Source organism: Hemiscyllium ocellatum, chromosome 4 (assembly GCF_020745735.1).
Source record: "Hemiscyllium ocellatum isolate sHemOce1 chromosome 4, sHemOce1.pat.X.cur, whole genome shotgun sequence".
Taxonomy (NCBI): Eukaryota; Metazoa; Chordata; class Chondrichthyes; order Orectolobiformes; family Hemiscylliidae; genus Hemiscyllium; species Hemiscyllium ocellatum.
The window spans coordinates 124,325,311-124,342,454 of NC_083404.1; the positions used below are offsets into that span (position 1 = coordinate 124,325,311).

The following is a 17,144-nucleotide window of genomic DNA, read 5'->3' on the forward strand; positions in this document are numbered from 1 at the left end:
AAGCAATCCATTCTGAAACTATAGTCTCAAATCTAAACAAGGGAAACAATGAGGGTATGAGGTGTAAGTTGACTGCAGTAGATTGGTAACTACATTAAAGAGCTTGGCACCAGATAGTCAATGGCTGCAGTAGTTATGTATTCCAAATTTTGAGAAGATTTGAGAAGATAGTTATGTATTCCTTTCTGGTGTAAAAGTACAACAGGAAATGTAGCCCAATTTCAGCTAACAAAACAAATTAAGTATTAGATCCAAACAAAAGTCATATAAAGTTGCTAGAATATTTAACAAGCTGAGAAAGGGGAACTTTTTCAAACTCAGCAGAGGGACCAAGAAATTGATTATGAGAGGAGTGATACGGTGTGAAAGTGAACTTGCAAGGGACACAAATTTGTATAAAGGTTCTATAAGTGTGTGAAAAGAAAAAGATTAGCGAAGACACATCTAAGGTCCTCACAGCCTGAAATGTGAGAATTGATCGTTGAGAGCAAGGAAATGGCAAAACAATTAAAAACTCCTTTAGTTCTGTCTTCACGGAAGACACAAATAACTTTCCAAAACTTAGAGAGAGAAGAGTTTATTGAGAAGGGAAATTGAAGGAAATTAGAATTAGTTATTAAAAAAAACAGCTGGAGACATGAATAGGACAGAAAGTGGATAAAACGCTGATAATTAATATATCTGGGTAATAAAGGAGGTGATCGTGAAAATATTGTCCGTTGCTCTGAAAATTCTGTAGATGGCCGAACGGTTTTGGCACATTCAACAATGGCAAATGTAGTCATATTATATAGAAAAGGGAGTTACAAACTAGTTAGCCCAGCATCAGTCGCGTGTGAAATGAGAGAGTCCATTATAATGGGGATATTACAGGACATTGAAAAAGTATCTACAGGATAGACAAGCTTTATGCAGATTTATGAAATGGGAAATCCTACTGAAGTTATTTTGAGTCCCAGATAATGAGTTGTTAATTGAGATACACTGGATATAGTGAATTTGGGCTTTCAGAAATGCTTTTAATAAAGTGCCACGTAGGTGGTTAGTATACAAGAAGAATGTACATTGGATTGGAGCAATATATTGGCATGGTTTGAGAATTAGCACACAGGAGAAAGACCGGCAGAATAAGTGGTCCTTTCTTGGGGTGTAAGGCAGTGACTAGGGGGTACCGCACAGTCAGGTCTTGCGCCCAGCTATTCACAAAATACATTGATAATTTGGATGAGAAATCGAATGTAATATTTCCAAGTTAGCTGATGATTATTAAGCTACAGTGCATTCAGAAGAGATTTACCAGGATGTTACTGGGTATTGGAACGTTTGAATTATAAAAGGAAGGCTGGAACTTTTTTCACTGGAATATAGGAGGTTATGAGGTGATCTCTTATAGAGGTTTATAAAATCAGGAGGGGTCTAGATAGGGTTAATGGTGGGTGTCGTTTCCCTAGGATGGGGGATTTCAAAACCATGGAGGATATTTTTAAGGAAAGAGATTTTAAAAAAACACAAGGGACAAATTTTTCACACAGAGGTTCATATGTGGAATGAACTTCCTGAGGAAGTGGTGGATGCAGGTACAATTACAACATTTAAAAGACACTTAGATCAATACATGAACAGGAAAGGTTTAGAGGGAAATGGAGTAGGCAAGTGGGGCCAGTTTAGTTTGGGATTATGTTCGGCATAGACTGGTTGGACTGAAGGGTCTGTTTCCGTGCTCTCTGACCCTAGAAGGAATGCGAGTGGTGAGGAGAAGGTAAAAACGCTTCATGGTGAATTAGACAAGTTGAGTGAGTGGGCAAAGTACATGGCAAGTACAATATAAAATGGTGTTAGATTGACAATGTTGGTGTATGAAAAGGGCATGTATACACCTGCACACTGGTCACCAAAAGCAAGCATTCGAGCGTGGCATGCAGTTTGGAAGGAAATGGGTACATTAGCCTTCAGTGCAGTAAGTTTGAGTACAGGAGCAAGGAAGATGTACAACAGCTGTACAGCGCCTCGATGCAAGCACATCTGGAGTACTTACATTCCTTGTCACCTTACCTAAGGAGAGATATACTTGCCAGAGAGGGAGTGCATTGATCAGTTCACCAGACTGACTCCTGGGTTGGCTTGCTGTTTTTTTGCTGGACATTTGCTCAACTAAGCGATATTCACTGGAGTTTCGAAAGATGAGGGAATCATATTGAACCATGACAAATTCTGACAGGGTTAGACAGGCTGCATGCAAGGATGATGCTTCCCTGGTCTGGGGGTTTCTAAAGCAAGGAGTTATGGTCACTGATTGCCAGGCTAACCATCTTTGACGGAATGAGGAGAACTTGCTTCACTGAGGGTAGTGAATTCACATGAGGTAATGGAGGTCAAGTTATTGCATGTATTTAAGAAATAGATTTCTAGCAGGCAGAAGTGTCAAGATGTACCAGGAGCGAGTTGGAGTAAGACACTGGGATAAAAGAGCAGCCATGATCACCTTGAACAGGAGAGGCTTGATGGGATGAATGGTTTACAGTTGCTTTTATTTTCTGTATTTCTTTGGAGGGAAATGTGCAAGCCATGCTGTTCCCAAGCTGCGTGTGACCTTGGTCTTTCTGGCAGAGCACAAGACACATTCAGAACACAGATACCTGCTGGTTCCTTTAAGGACTTAATGGGTTAATTCACTGTAACTGGCTTCATGTCATAGATCAATGAAGCATCACATTGGATGATCGTTAATCCTTGGAACTGACTAATCACCAGATTGTGACATTAAAACTGGACTCAATACTCCTAGCTGAAGGAGTTATTGCTGCCCTTTTGTAAACAGAACAGTTAGAGAGAACGGTTGTGACAGATACATTCAGTGTGAATGCTCCCATTGGCACCCTGTAAGCCAGTCACATATACAAAGCATTGTCAAGTGGGCAAGGTGGCAATGTGTTTGTTGGACCATACCCGGGTTTAGCATGAGGAAGGGGCAATGAGGGAGGAAGACAGTTTCTCTAGCTACAGCACTTCGACTGCAGTGGTTCAAAAACGCAGCTCACCAGCATTTTCTCAAGGGGAACAAGGGACATGCAATAAAGGTTGGTTCAGCCATTGATGCCCACATTGCATGAGTGAATTAAAAAAAAAGTTAAATAATTGATTTGAAATGATTTGCACAAATCCAATCCAAACTGAAAATTTGGCTCTTGCAGCTAAGTTTTGTTCATTGGAACAACAGTAGTTCAGTTAGCTCCTCAACCCAAACTGATGTCAATGTATCAAATAACTGAGGCGACGTCACCTTGAGTGACACAATACAATCATTAAAATAAAAATTTATGGTAGGTTAATTATTAACTGGATGAATGTCAAATTAAAATTAACATTTTAATTCATTGTGTGGCATTTACAACGCTGAAATTATTCAATGTTGTCACAAAGACGTAGGCTGCAGAACAGCTCCTGATTTCCAGGTCATGGGGACAGTCTCCACAGCCCACATTCTCACATTACCTGATGATTTACTGTAGAGGAGCACTGGTAGGAAGCCTGAGGCCAAGTGGCATGCTTGCTGTCTTAGTGGGTAACATTGGCTGGAAGAATAACATGAAAACCAAAGTCAGCAACTGCAATGAAACTTACAGCTGTGTTGTTCACAATGTCTTCTGTCATATTTGCTGCAGTGTCCAGCATCTCTCTCCCATCTTGGATCAGGCTTGTTGTCAGTGTCTTGATATTTCTCACAGTCTGCTGTTTTCCCTGTGGATGGTTGAATTTGACGAGTTAGCAATTTGACCAAAACATGGTCTTTTCCAACAAAGACTTACTAATACTAACCAAATCTGAATGACAGGGGCTTGATATGCTGAAGGACCTAATTTTCTGTCAATTAATGAACCCCCAAGTGTGTTAGTATTTGCAGGGTAATTCCATTGGATGAGAAATCTAGAATTTAAAAATTAAGGTTCTAGGGGCGTGAGTTCAATCCCATCAATGGCAGATGTTGAAATTTGAATTCAATATACTTGAGAATAAACAATTCGCCAAATGTCAACCATGGAACAATCTGCCATAACGAAAAACCCATCCGTTATACTATGCTCTTCTGGGAAGGAAATCTGCCACCTTTACCTGGTTTAGTCTACATACCTGCAGCAACGGGATGACACTTAATAGTGCTCTGGGCAATTAAAGAGGGGGGGGGGGGGGGGGGGGTAAATGTTGACCTAGTCAGCAATGCTCTCATCCCACGAGCAAATGAGAAATAAAAGTGATTCTGTATTTTTATGGGCAAGAATATTAGTGCAAGTTTTCAGAGGCACTACTCCCAGAGATTTCTGTGAATCAGCTATGAATTAGGAATATTTATTACTGTGTCGCCCTACACCCTCTGCTGTTTCTAACTTCTCGCTATATCAAGAGTAAAATCTACACAGATACTTATCCCTTGAACTGAGAACTTTTGCTGGACATCTCTGCTCTTGAAATCGCTCAAATTTCAGCAATGACTGTTCATGGCTGGGAAGGTCTCGAGTTTAATGTTAAAGAATTAATCCTTGTGATGGTGCTATGGCTTTAAGAGATGTATTTTGTCCTTTTTTTTATATGAAGAAAAGTTGAGACAGAAGTGAAGAGCAGTCTGCTTCAAAATCAATAAAGCAACCAGCTTGTGAGGCTTTGGATTTTTAAGTTGGAACAACAGAAGCAGCCTGAATGGGTGGGGTCAAGCTCCCACAGAATCAGGATTTTCAGCTTTAGCTTTTTGCTGTTGCTGGGGTCTTGCATATGGATGTGGAAGCTCTTACAAGTTAGGGGTCTTTTCCTGCTGCTAGAATTGTCTGTGAGACAATCTGTTTTACTGAATTTGCCTTTGCCAAGGTTGTGTTTATGGGATGTTACTACACTGGAACAGTTAGTTAGTAATAGTTAATATCTATATTACTTTTGTTAAGAATTTCAACAGAGTTACAGTTAAGCTAATTCTTCTTTTATTTTGTCTATATTTTAATTATAGTATATGAATAAAGTGTGTTTTGCTTCAAGCCTGGTATTGAATTGCATCTGGAATACACTTACCTTTAAAATAAGAAAATGTTAGGGTCTAAACTATCATCTTCATATATTTTGAGGGGGTTTGGTCTGGTTCATAACACCCTTCAGACTCAATTGTGATGCAGGGTAACATATTATATTTTAAGATGTTTGCTTTATGACTAGTTAAGTTGTGAGGATAGATCAGACAAATTAGGCCTGATTTCTCTAGAACTGTGAAGGTTAAGGGATGATGCAAGATATTAGCACGAAAATATAATGTAGATAGAGATAAACTATTCCTAGTAGTTGGAAATTCCAGAACAGTCTATAAAGCATGGTCTAAAATTTACAGCCAGAATAATGAGGAGAGATGTTAGGAAGCACTTCTACACATAGCAGGTGGGATATGTTGAGAGCTCTTTTCCACAAATGGCAGTTGACGTTAGATCCGTTGTTCATTTTAAATCTGAGGTAGATAATACTTTTGCTTAACTAAATATTAAGATATATGAGCCAAAGGCAGGTATATGAAATTAGGCCACAGATCAGCTATTGTTGAAGAGTGGAACAGGCTTGAGGAGCTAAATGGCTGACTCCCGCTCTTATATTTTCCCTTTTACCTGGAGCTCTCGCAGGCCGCTGGTGATGCTGAGGAGCAGCCTGCTGCTTTCATTGGTGTTTGAACGTGCTTCATTCACTAGACTTTGAGCTTCCTGCAACCCATTCGCACGTTGGACTAACATATCCTTGACCCTAATTTTCAAGTCCTTCAGTTCCATATGTGGTTTCTGAAACTCCTTCTGCACGCTGGCCAACAGATCTTGTGCCGCTCTGATTTATGAAAGAAAAATATAAAGATATCAGAATTAACATGCAACTGTCCACAGATTTGTAAGTACAGTGCTACCTGAACATTCCACTATCAGTGCCACCCAGTTCTATCATCCCAAGAATCAGCTTTGCAACAACTTCACTGCAGGATGTGCCCTGCCAACACCAACAGGTCTGTCTTGGTCAAAGCCAACAATAATAGCTTGTCAACAATCATCACCCTGTCTTCAGCGATCATTGCCTGGCTTCTACAACACACTTAGACATTCCATTCAGTCCCAGTATTCCTCCTCTTTACCTACATGGGAGGAAGGTTCTCCCTACAATACTTCTAATTGACTCAAGCAGCTCATCCTCAGAAATGGCTTCTTATCACATTTTAGCATTGACAATTCTAAAGTGCCACAAAATGTAATTTTTGTACTTTTTTTTCTCAGATATCTATTTCTTTCTTAACTGCATGGAGTTACATTATCTCCCTACTCCTCTCATGATAGAGAATTCTACAGGATCACCACTTTTCGAGTGAAGAAATCTCTCATCTCAGTTCAAAATGGCCGACCCAATATCTTAACACCATAGCTTTTCAGAGTGAAAAAAAATCACATGGACGAGTATGGGTTAATTAAGGAGAGCCAATGTGGATTTAGTAGCAAAAAAAAACATATTTACTAGGAGACAGGAGCTTTTTGATGAGATAACGGAGAGGGTTGATTAGGGCATGCTATTGATGGATGTAGGATACATGGAATTGCAGAAAACATTTGACACAGTGTGATACAACAGACTAAGGAGCAAAGTTAGAGGTTGTGGAATAAAAGGGATGGTAACAATATGAGTACAAAATGGGTTGTGCGACAGTAGAGTAATATTTAATGGATGTATTTTGTTTAGTCTGGGAAAGGTTGGTAGAGAGGTTGCCCAGAGGTCAGTGTTGGGATCCTTGCATTTCCTGATATTTATCTCCATAGTTTAGAGCTTGGTGCACAAAGCATAGTTTTAAAATTTGCAGATGACGTGAAACTTGGAATCATTATAAACCATAAGTTTATAATAGATTTATTAGGATAGTGTCGAACTGCAAAAGGACATTGACAAGTTAGTGGAGTAGGTAGGTAAGTGCCAGATGAAGTTTCATGTGGAAAAGTGAAAGGCGCTACATTTGGAAGGAGGAACATGGAGAGATGATACAAATTAAACGATACTATTCAAAAATGGATGCAGGAGCGGTGGGACCTCGTGTATCTCTGCATAACTCATTAAAGAGTGATAGCATAGATTGAGAAAGCAGTTAATAAAGTATACTTTATCCTAGACTTTATTAATGGTAGCATAGAGCATAAGGGCAATGAAATTAGAGTTGAACTTATACGAGACACTAGTTCAGTCTCGGCTCAATTCTCACTAGATTCTGGGAGGTTTCTGTGGCTTGGAAAACCATTAAGGTCTACCTCATTCAAGAAGGGAGGAAGACAGGAAACAGGAAACTTTAAGTCAGTTGGGCGAACATCTGTCCTAGGGAAAATACAAGCATCCATTATTAAGGAAGAAATAGCAGATCATTTAGCAATGCTAAAGGCAATCAAACAGGAGCAGTAGGGTTTTGTAAAAGGTTTTGGTTTTTGTGAAAATTAAATCCATGTTTGACAGAAAGGTGCTAAAATTCTTTGAGGATATTCTAAGCAGAAACCAAATGAAATAATGTATTTGAATTTTCAGAAGGCATTCAACAAGGTGCCATATTAAAGCTAAGTGCACAACATAGACTAAGGACTGGTTAAGACATAGAAGGCAGAAGTTTGGGATGAATACATCTTTTTTCAGGATGGAAAGATGTTGGGAGTGGAGTGAGACAAAAATCAGTCCTGAGGAATCAATTATTTACTATCTACATTAATGACATGGAGAAGGGGGCTCTGTATATGCATCCAAATTTACTAACATTACAAAAAATAACTGGGATAGAAGTGATAAGACAAATAGAAATCTGCAAGGTAATATAGATAGGTTGTATGAATAGGCAGTAATTTGGCAGATGAAGTTTAATCCAGGAAAATGTGAGGCCATCTCATTTGGTAGGAAGAATCAAAAAACAGTCTTTCATTTAGAACAGGCAGAAGTGGGTACTGCAGATGCTGGTGATTACAGTCAAGATTAGAGTGGTGCTGAGAAAGCACAACGGGTCAGGCAGCATCCGAGGAGCAGAAAAATCCACGTTTCGGGCAAAAGCCCTTCATCAGGAACCCTGGGCTTTTGCCCGAAACGGGGATTTTTCTGCTCGTCAGATGCTGCCTGACTTGCTGTACTTTTTCCAGCATCACTCTAATCTTGACTATCATTTAGAACACTCTAAGCAAAGTGCAGCACAAAGGGATCTTGTGCATGAAACAAAAAGTGTTAGCTTAGAAGACATTCATGAGAATAATTCCAGGGATGAGAATTTATTTTAAGAAGGTAGACTGGAGAAGGTGACATTAAGGAAATCTAACTGAAATATTCAAAATTATGAGAGATGTGAAAGGATCAAGAAAGTGAGGGCACAGGGTTTTGTAAAGAAAAAAGAGTATTAGGAGGAAAATATTTTCATACAGTGAGTGGTTGACATCTGGAATGCACTCCCTGAGATGGAAACAAGTTCAATTGAGGTAAAAAAGGGAATTTGAAGTCTTTTCGACAAGGACCAATGTGCCATATCAAAGGGACAAGACAAGAGAAAGGCACTCAGTGAGATGTTCATTGGAGAGCTGGTACTGACATGATGGGATGACAGTCTCCTTTATTGCTATGATAATTCTATGACTCTAATACTTTAATCACATATCAAGCACAATGGTCATATTTGTTCAGCTGCATGTTTTAGTATTTACAAACTGTGTTGAAACTGCACTCTTGCGCGATTTAGCAGCTCTGGCTCTTTACACAACCACACACCAGGACTCACTTCAGTTCCATTTCGGAAATTTCTTTTGAATGATTAAACACTCTATTCCGCATGGATTCCAGCATATTCAGGATCTCGTGCTGGAGTTGCTGCAATTTGGTGTCTGAAAGATTCAGGTCAGTGCCCAGTGTTTCATTTAGGTGATTTGCCATGTCAACGAGAGCTAACAAGAACAAGTCAGGACAAGTTAGTGAAGATAAACAGAAGAAAACAGAGGCGGTGACCAGCAACAATCTATCAAGTGAACACAGTCCGCACTGGTTGGCAAGACCACAACAAAGATTCAAGTGTGGAATAGAACTGATGAATGCTATTAAAATTAGGCATTCCATCGATATATTTCACATACCCAGTTGTTCATCTGGTGGGTAAAGACCCTATCATTCATTTTAGTTTGTTTTGGGTCATGGAACTTTGCAATTTGGAAACTAGTTTGCTTTAGAACTACAGATTAGAACTTACCTCTACACCCTAGATGATAGTCTCTTTGTTATTTATTTATTTTAAAAATATTCAAAGTAAGAGGGCAATATCTACCTTCATTAGACATGTTTCTAACTTCTGAATCTCCTATGGCATTGCTCACATTTAATGGGATGATACGGTGCTTTATACCAATGCAATGTTTTAACATCTAATGCGCAGCGTCTCATTCTGCCACAAAGGTTTAACCAGAATTAAGAAGATTTTTCCATTTAAGGCTAGTTAAACATAGAAAACCGTTAAGGAAGTCATTCTTAGGTCAATTGTCCAACTGTTAAGGGAATATGATTATTGGTGTCCAGTCCAGTTTGAGACTAGGAGCACTTCAGGAAAACACTCATATTGGGTTTGAAATGTTAGCTTTGTTTCTCTCTCCACAGACTCTGCTCCTCCTGCTGGGTTTCCCTCACACTTTCAGTTTTTATTTCAGATTTCTGCTATCTGCAACATTTTGCTTTTGTTTCTGTTTCAGTTGTTTGCCCCAATCACTTAGGGTTTAACTGCCTGTTTTACTTTCACTCCTGCTGTTGTGGGAGTGTGTCTGAAAAGATTAATAACGAGGACTGCCAAAACTATAGTCATGTTATATCGAACTGTGGGTAGGACAGCTTAATTGTCGAATCATGGAATCCTGCAGCATGGAATCAGGCCATTTGGCCCACTGAGTTCACACTGACCCTCTGAAGTGGATCGACTGACCAGCTAACCTCCTCACCTTATCCCTGTGACCCTGCACTTCCCATGGCTAATTCACTTAGCCTGCACATCTAAAGTAATTTAGCATAGCCATCTACATCTTTGGACTGTGGGAAGAAACCAGACACCTGCAGGAAACCCAGGCAGGAGCTGAAAGTCCAAACTCCACACGGGCAATCACCCAAGGTTGGAATTGAACCCAGATCCCTGGTGCTGTAAGGCAGCAGTGCTAAACACTGAACAACCGTTAAGATCACAAAGGAGTGAGACAGAATGTGAGTCGTTGTCATAGTGTCTGTAATGATGTCTATCATTATTAGTGTGATGAAGGGCTTATGCTCGAAACGTCGAATTCCCTATTCCTGAGATGCTGCCTGGTCTGCTGTGCTTTGACCAGCAACACATTTTCTCTCCAGCATCTGCAGACCTCATTTTTTACTCTATCATTATTAGTGTAACTTGTAACTAATCGCCAACATGAACTAAACTACATTTTGTTCACCAAAGGAGTCTCTTCTTGTTAGACTAAGACGTGAGTTTCTTGTGCTGCACTACAGCAAGTGTAGTTCCCTACAGTTAAAGATGATGATGGTATAACCTTCAATATGATCAGCAGCTGATCCTGCATCATGAGTTGGCATGCTTTAACGTTAGCTACTGCCCAGTTTCTACAGTCAACAAGGAAACTGGCCACAAATGATGGCAGATTGTATTAGCCACAGCAAATTACAGCCATTATTTCAGCATTGTTTAACAGCTTTGAGAAAGCCTTATGGCAGCCAGATAAAATCCAGTGATTCACACTGGCATGTGTTAGAGGAGCAGTTTAAAGTCATATATATTAAAGCAAAAACACTGGATTGGTTCTGAAGTAAGCATGACTCATTCATTGCATGCATCCAATGTCTCTCGAATCTGGCCAGATTCTTCAAAGTATAGGGAAACATGGTGGTCTGCCAAAATTTGAGCTTGTTAATTATTTTGTGAGGCAGATTATCAGAGTAGGAGGGCGGTGCTGGAAAAGCACAGAAGGTCAGGCAGCATCCGAGGAGCAGGAGAATCGATGTTTCGGGCAAAAGGATGAAGGGCTTATGTCCAAAACATCGATTTCCCTGCTACTCGGATGCTGCCTGACCTGCTGTGCTTTTCCAGCATCACACTCGTGACTCTGATCTCCAGCATCTGCAGTCCTCACTTTCTCCTAGATTTTCAGAGTATCCCTTTCTGTCAATCCCCTTCCACACCTAAATAACAAAAGTTCTGATTTCTGGAGCAACTGAAGCAGACACTTCACTGTTTGGGAAGTTGTAGAAATTAACTTCACTTACCCCTCCACAACAGCAACATTTTTAATTTCTGCATTGCACAGTCATTTTTGTCCATATAAATCATATTGGCATCCTTTCCTTTCCTCCCACTCTTTATAGTTAATACAATGCTGCATTGGATGGGACTCTCAATTTTTCCATAGAAACTATTTTCTATAACGGTCAGGTCATGGTCCCATATCTGAATGACTAGTGGAGGCCTCATTGCACATGCATATAACATACCGCCAACTTCCATGCTATATAAATGCTTTTTCATATATTTCTTCACAATCCTGAAACTAAGAGGTTCTTACATTTCGAACATAAGTCATCTTGCAGAATAGATAGGATTAGATTAGATTACAGTGTGGAAACAGGCCCTTCGGCCCAACAAGTCCACACCGACCCTCCAAAGAGCAACCCACCCAGACCCATTCCCCTACATTTATCCCTTCACCTAATACTATGGGCAATTTAGCATGGCCAATTCACCTAACCTCCACATCTTTGGATTGTAGGAGGAAACTGGTGCACCCAGAGGAAACCCACGCAGACACGGGGAGAATATGCAAACTCCACACAGTCAGTTGCCCGAGGCGGGAATTGAACCCAGGTCCCTGGCGCTGTGAGGCAGCAGTGCTAGCCACTGTGCCACCATACTCTTCTCTTGGTGGTTTGTGAAGTCAGCAAAATGCACAGCAACCATCCCGCTCCCAGTCGAGAGAGTGGCATCTGGAAGAAGCTTGGAGCATTGCCAAGGGCACTGCCACAAAACAATGGGAATAAAGAGACCAGCCACCTTCTGGTTACTCTCAACATTTGGCAACTGGCTCAAAGGAGGTGACTGATTTACAGTCTACCACTCACAGGGAAATTACACTTTTTAAAAAAATCACCTGGATACTCAATATTCAAGGATCTTTTCTTGGATTGTTGGAGGGAAGTTTTGAACCCGCTTGAATGTTAGACTACCTCAGCCTTACTGCTGCGCCAAAGCTGCAAACTGTCCTTGAGAGAGAATCTTCAAAACTTGTGATGCTGCACAGGACCCCTCACAACGCAGGATAGCTGTCGCTTTCTCAACTGAAAGCACGGTTTTACATGAGGTAATCCGAAACCAGCTTATAGATCAGAAACTCCACAAAGCAAATACCATGATTCCTTTGCAATGTTAGTCATGTTGAGTCTTAATACGGTTCCTAAACAACTGAACACACAGCAGCATGTATCAATGATTAAAAAATTTACTTTCAGCTTTAAAATGCTATCGAGTCATAGAGTCATAGAGATGTACAGCATGGAAACAGACCTTTCGGTCCAAATCGTCCATGCCGACCAGATACCCAACCCAATCTAGTCCCACTTGCCAGCACCCAGCCCATATCCCTCCAAACCCTTCCTATTCATATACCCATCCAAATGCCTCTTAAATGTTGCAATTGTACTAGCCTCCAACACTTCCTCTAGCAGCTCATTCCATACACGTACCACCTTCTGTGTGAAAAAGTTGCCCCTTAGGTCTCTTTTATATCTTTCCCCTCTCACCTTAAACCTATGCCCTCTAGTTCTGGACTCCCTGACCCCAGGGAAAAGACTTTGCCTATTTACCCTATCTATGCCCCTCATAATTTTGTAAACCTCTATAAGGTCACCCCTCAGCCTCAGACGCTCCAGGGAAAACAGCCCCAGCCTATTCAGCGTCTCCCTGTAGCTCAAATTATAAAAGGGACATTCAATGTATTTTGTCCAATTCCATTTTGTACAACGCCAGTTTTATGCTGGTCTTTATTTAGTTCATTGTTTTGTTTCACGATTATAACAATAAAGGACAGTAAGGTTCTGACAGGAGATAATTAACTCACTTTAAAAACTGCATGATATGCTTCTGGCTCTAAATAGTTATTTAATGAATTGTTAAATTGAAACTACCTGAGAGAGATGATTATTGCCTATTTTAAAACCCATCTTTAACACTGCTCTGCAGATGATTGTCCAGCAGATGGCAATTTACCACCTGATATCGCTGTTACATTTACCAAAAGCAGTCACTGGTTTTATGATTCTGCTTTGATTAAAATACAATCTCAGTATTTGAAATGACAAGACTTCTATAGTAATTGCCATATACATACCACTTATTGTCTTGGTTGTTTTATTTACAAAAGCTGCAACTTCCAAACCCCTGGTTAGCGTTCTCCCAACAGTTTCATCCAGATTGCGTCCATCAGCCAATTCCAGAGCGACCTAGGACAGGAATATTTAGCAAGGTTTACACTGAGGTTCAGCTCTTCTCCCCCTGGCTTTTATCAGCAGCCGTGATGAGGTTTGATGTGAGAATGTGGGCTTGTGGGTCACCTCATGGTCACCTCTGGACCAGCTGCACTGTGATATCACCAGCAACATGCAGTCAGTGAGACCCTGCACCGGAGCACAACACCAGAGAACGTTCAGCAGTGAGTGACTGGACATATTCCAGAGACTGGAGAGAACACATGAGCTGGCAAAAGCGGACTTAAAGAACCCTGCCACACACCCTTTTCCAGCTTTTATTATTTGCCACAAAGGGGAGAGAATCAAAATGGCAAAAAAAAACAAGGATTTGATTCTTGTCATATTTACTGAGATACAGTGAAAAGTATTATTTAGTGCGTTATCCAGGTAATTTCATACTTTACATGAGTATATCAGGGTAATAGAACAGAATGCAGAGTATACTGTTGCAGCTGCAGAGAAAGATCAATTTTAATATATAGGCGGCCTGCTCAAAAGTCTGACAACAGCAGGGAAGAAGTTGTTCTTAGGGAAATGAAAGAACAAACCTGCATTTGTATAGCACCACATGTGTATGCGCCAGTGAATACACTGTTAGAATCTGCCATTGGATCTACGAGGAACCTCGATTATTCGAACATCTATTATCCGAATTTCAGATTATCCGAAGAAGAACTCAAGGTCCCAACAGAAACATTATATTAAAGAGGCGTTTCCAACACTGATTGTGCCTTTTGTTGACAGTGATTAAAAGTGAACACGGCTTACTGAAATGCTGCCAAGAACAGTCCTGGACATTGATGGGAGCCCAGGCACTGTCTCCAAAGGACTGACAACCCACGCTCTCTCTCTCTTTCCATACTCTCCCTGGAGTTCAACACAGGGGTTTACCCTAAAACTCCCTTCCCCAGATAATCTCTCCAACATTGACCTGAGGGCAAGGGTGGAACTTGTCAAAAAAGTGTCAAGTGATGGGGCTGACAGGAGCGAGGGCGGATGTGGGAGGGGGTTGTTGGGCTGACAGGGAGTGGGGGCGGAGGTGGTAAAGCCGCTGCGTTGGACCATGGCTGGGCAGCTGGGTTGGGGGGGGGGGGGATGAATTGGACAGGGTTGGGGGGCAGGTGAAGGGCAGGGTTGGGGCAGATGGGAGGTGGGGGGCGGGTGGCGGAGTTGGGGCGGATGTTGTGTGTGGGGGTGGGTGGGGAGCGGAGTTGGGGCAGATGGGGTGGGCTGTGGGCGCGGTTGGGGTGGGGTTGGATGGGGTGGGGACAGGCAGGGAGCAGATGGTGGTGGGACAGACTGGGGGCATGGGTAGGGTGGGGGGGCAGATGGAGGGGCAGGGTTGGATGGTATTGGGGTGGCAGAGATGGCGGCAGGGTTGGACGGGAGTGGGGTGGTGGGCAGGTTCAGACTGGAATTGGGGGTAGACGGGGAGCTGGGTGGGGGGGGGGGCAGTGTCTCACACGCGGTATGCTGCTGCCTAGTCTCCTGAATGGGGAACGATTGTACCAAGTGCTCGCTGTGTCAATCGCATTGAATTGATTTGGGGTAAGGGGTGTGGGGGGGGGGGGGGCTCCAGCAATGCTGCAGGTCCCTTACACTCAAGGGTGTGTCTGCTCAGAAACAAACCCTGAGACAGAGAGAGGGAGCAAGGCAGATAGAGCAAGGAAAAAGCAAACTTCAGGAAACTCTGAACCCCAGAGTAAAGGCATTGAATCAATTAACCGAACAATCCATTATCCGAATGAAATAGTGCCCACCCATCTCATTCGGATAATCGAGGTTCCTCTATATATCGTGTACTTTAATAAGCAGCAAGTCAGTTGAATGCAATGTGCAGCTTAGAAATGTCAACTCCATTCCACTCTACATCCAAAGCCTAACTTGTTTCGAGTTTCCAAAATGTTTCTGTTTCTATGTGAGAACTGACCCTTCTTACAAAGTAGTGTGCACCATTTCCTGCATATGTCACTGAGAAGTCTGGGGAACACAGTGCGCAGAGCCACCAATGTCTCCTTAGCTCCACTTAACCTTGCCCTCTGAACTGCTGGTGGGATCAGGTCAAATGGATGAAACGTCTAGGGAAGCATTTAATGTCTGGAGATCGACAGACAATCCAGTCGTGAAACTGGCTCAGCAGTCCCAGTGTCAACTTGATTAGGTTAAATTCTCTTTCCTATGGAAAAGGTCCTTCGGCCCAACAAGTCCACACTAACCCTCCAAAGAGTAGCCCACCCAAACCCAGTCCCTACCCTATATTTATCCTTAACCTCATGCTATGAGCCAATTTACTCAACCTGCACATCTTTGGATTGTGGCAGGAAAGCAGAGCACCCAGAGGAAACCCATGAAGACACGGGGAGAATGTACAAACTCCACACAGACAGACAGTCGCCCAAGGCTGGAATTGAACCCAGGTCCCTAGCGCTGTAAGGCAGCGGTGCTAACCACTGAGCCATCGTGCCGCCCCTAACAACTGGTCTAACTCCAAGCATGTTCAATGTCTGGAAAGATCATGGACTACCTCTAGGTGAATTTTCGATCAATTCTCTAAAAAACAAACTGAGGTAATAATGTAGGGCATAGCATCCCAGATGCCTGCAGAATAGCCAGCAATGGGAACAGCATTTCTGGCACACACACAATGGACTGATTAGTTTCCATCTATGTTCTAAACTTATCGAATTTTCTAGGGCGCTGCATGTCAAGTTGAATTTCTTCAAAAGCCATCCCTGTCATAGCACATACCTTCGAAAAAAAAAATTTTCTCAGAATATTCCTGGCGTAACTTTTGCCTATCCACACAAAATATCTTTCCTGCCAATAGGTAATTGTAGTAACTGTTGCTATTGCTCCCCTAGGAGTACTACTGAATGCAATCACATCAGTCTGCCAAACAATATCATCGAAAGCCATAGATCTTGCTGCCAACCTGGAACCAGTATAAATGAGCCGGTGACAACGTGTTAAATATTTAGTTCCTAGTTATTGACAATGAAAACTGGAGTAATCTGCCACTACTTCTTCGGTTACAGAAGCTGCATCAATCACCACAGTTTCCTGGCTTCACTCAATTAATTAACTGACTAGGAAGGAATTGCTTTAGAGTTCGTTTCAATTTTTCATAATGATTTTCGCCCCTTGCGAACGTCTCTCCCATGAGAATGCATTAACAGTCATGCTTTGGGAGGAGGTTGTGCTCTGTTGGAAAGTAAGGGGCTTGACCAGGGTTTGATCTCTTCCTTTCCTGTTTCATACATTCCTGCCTTTTACCTCATTCAGCCCTTAAGTACCCAGCAATGATGGCAGTCCTGTTTCCTTGTGAGTTGAATCTGTTGTGTTTCTGGGCCTTTCAGTTACAGTGAGGCCTGAAATGTGTGACTTTAAGTGAATCATGCATTCCCATGGAAATCAATGATAACACTGGAGTTAGATTCCTTTGGACATTTCTTACATAAGAAAACAATGTACAAATACTGTACCTGATGTGGACAGTTTTCCAAGCTGAAAAAACTTGTAAAAACAAAATACGTCACTAGATATAAATTAAACTATTAAATTATTTTTGGCCTATCTCAGCTGAAAGCAACTTTAAGAAC

General features: G+C 41.7%; 1 protein-coding gene across 1 annotated transcript in view; it reads right to left on the reverse strand.

Moving 5' to 3' along the window:
- Positions 1-17,144, reverse strand: part of lama1 (laminin, alpha 1) — a 308,489-nt gene that overhangs the window by 70,913 nt on the left and 220,432 nt on the right. The window contains exons 35-38 of the mRNA XM_060823828.1: positions 13,407-13,518; positions 8,786-8,948; positions 5,634-5,844; positions 3,622-3,738 (exon numbers count right to left, since the gene is read on the reverse strand). Coding sequence (XP_060679811.1) covers positions 3,622-3,738; positions 5,634-5,844; positions 8,786-8,948; positions 13,407-13,518 — 603 coding nt within the window. The remainder of the gene's footprint in view (positions 1-3,621; positions 3,739-5,633; positions 5,845-8,785; positions 8,949-13,406; positions 13,519-17,144) is intronic.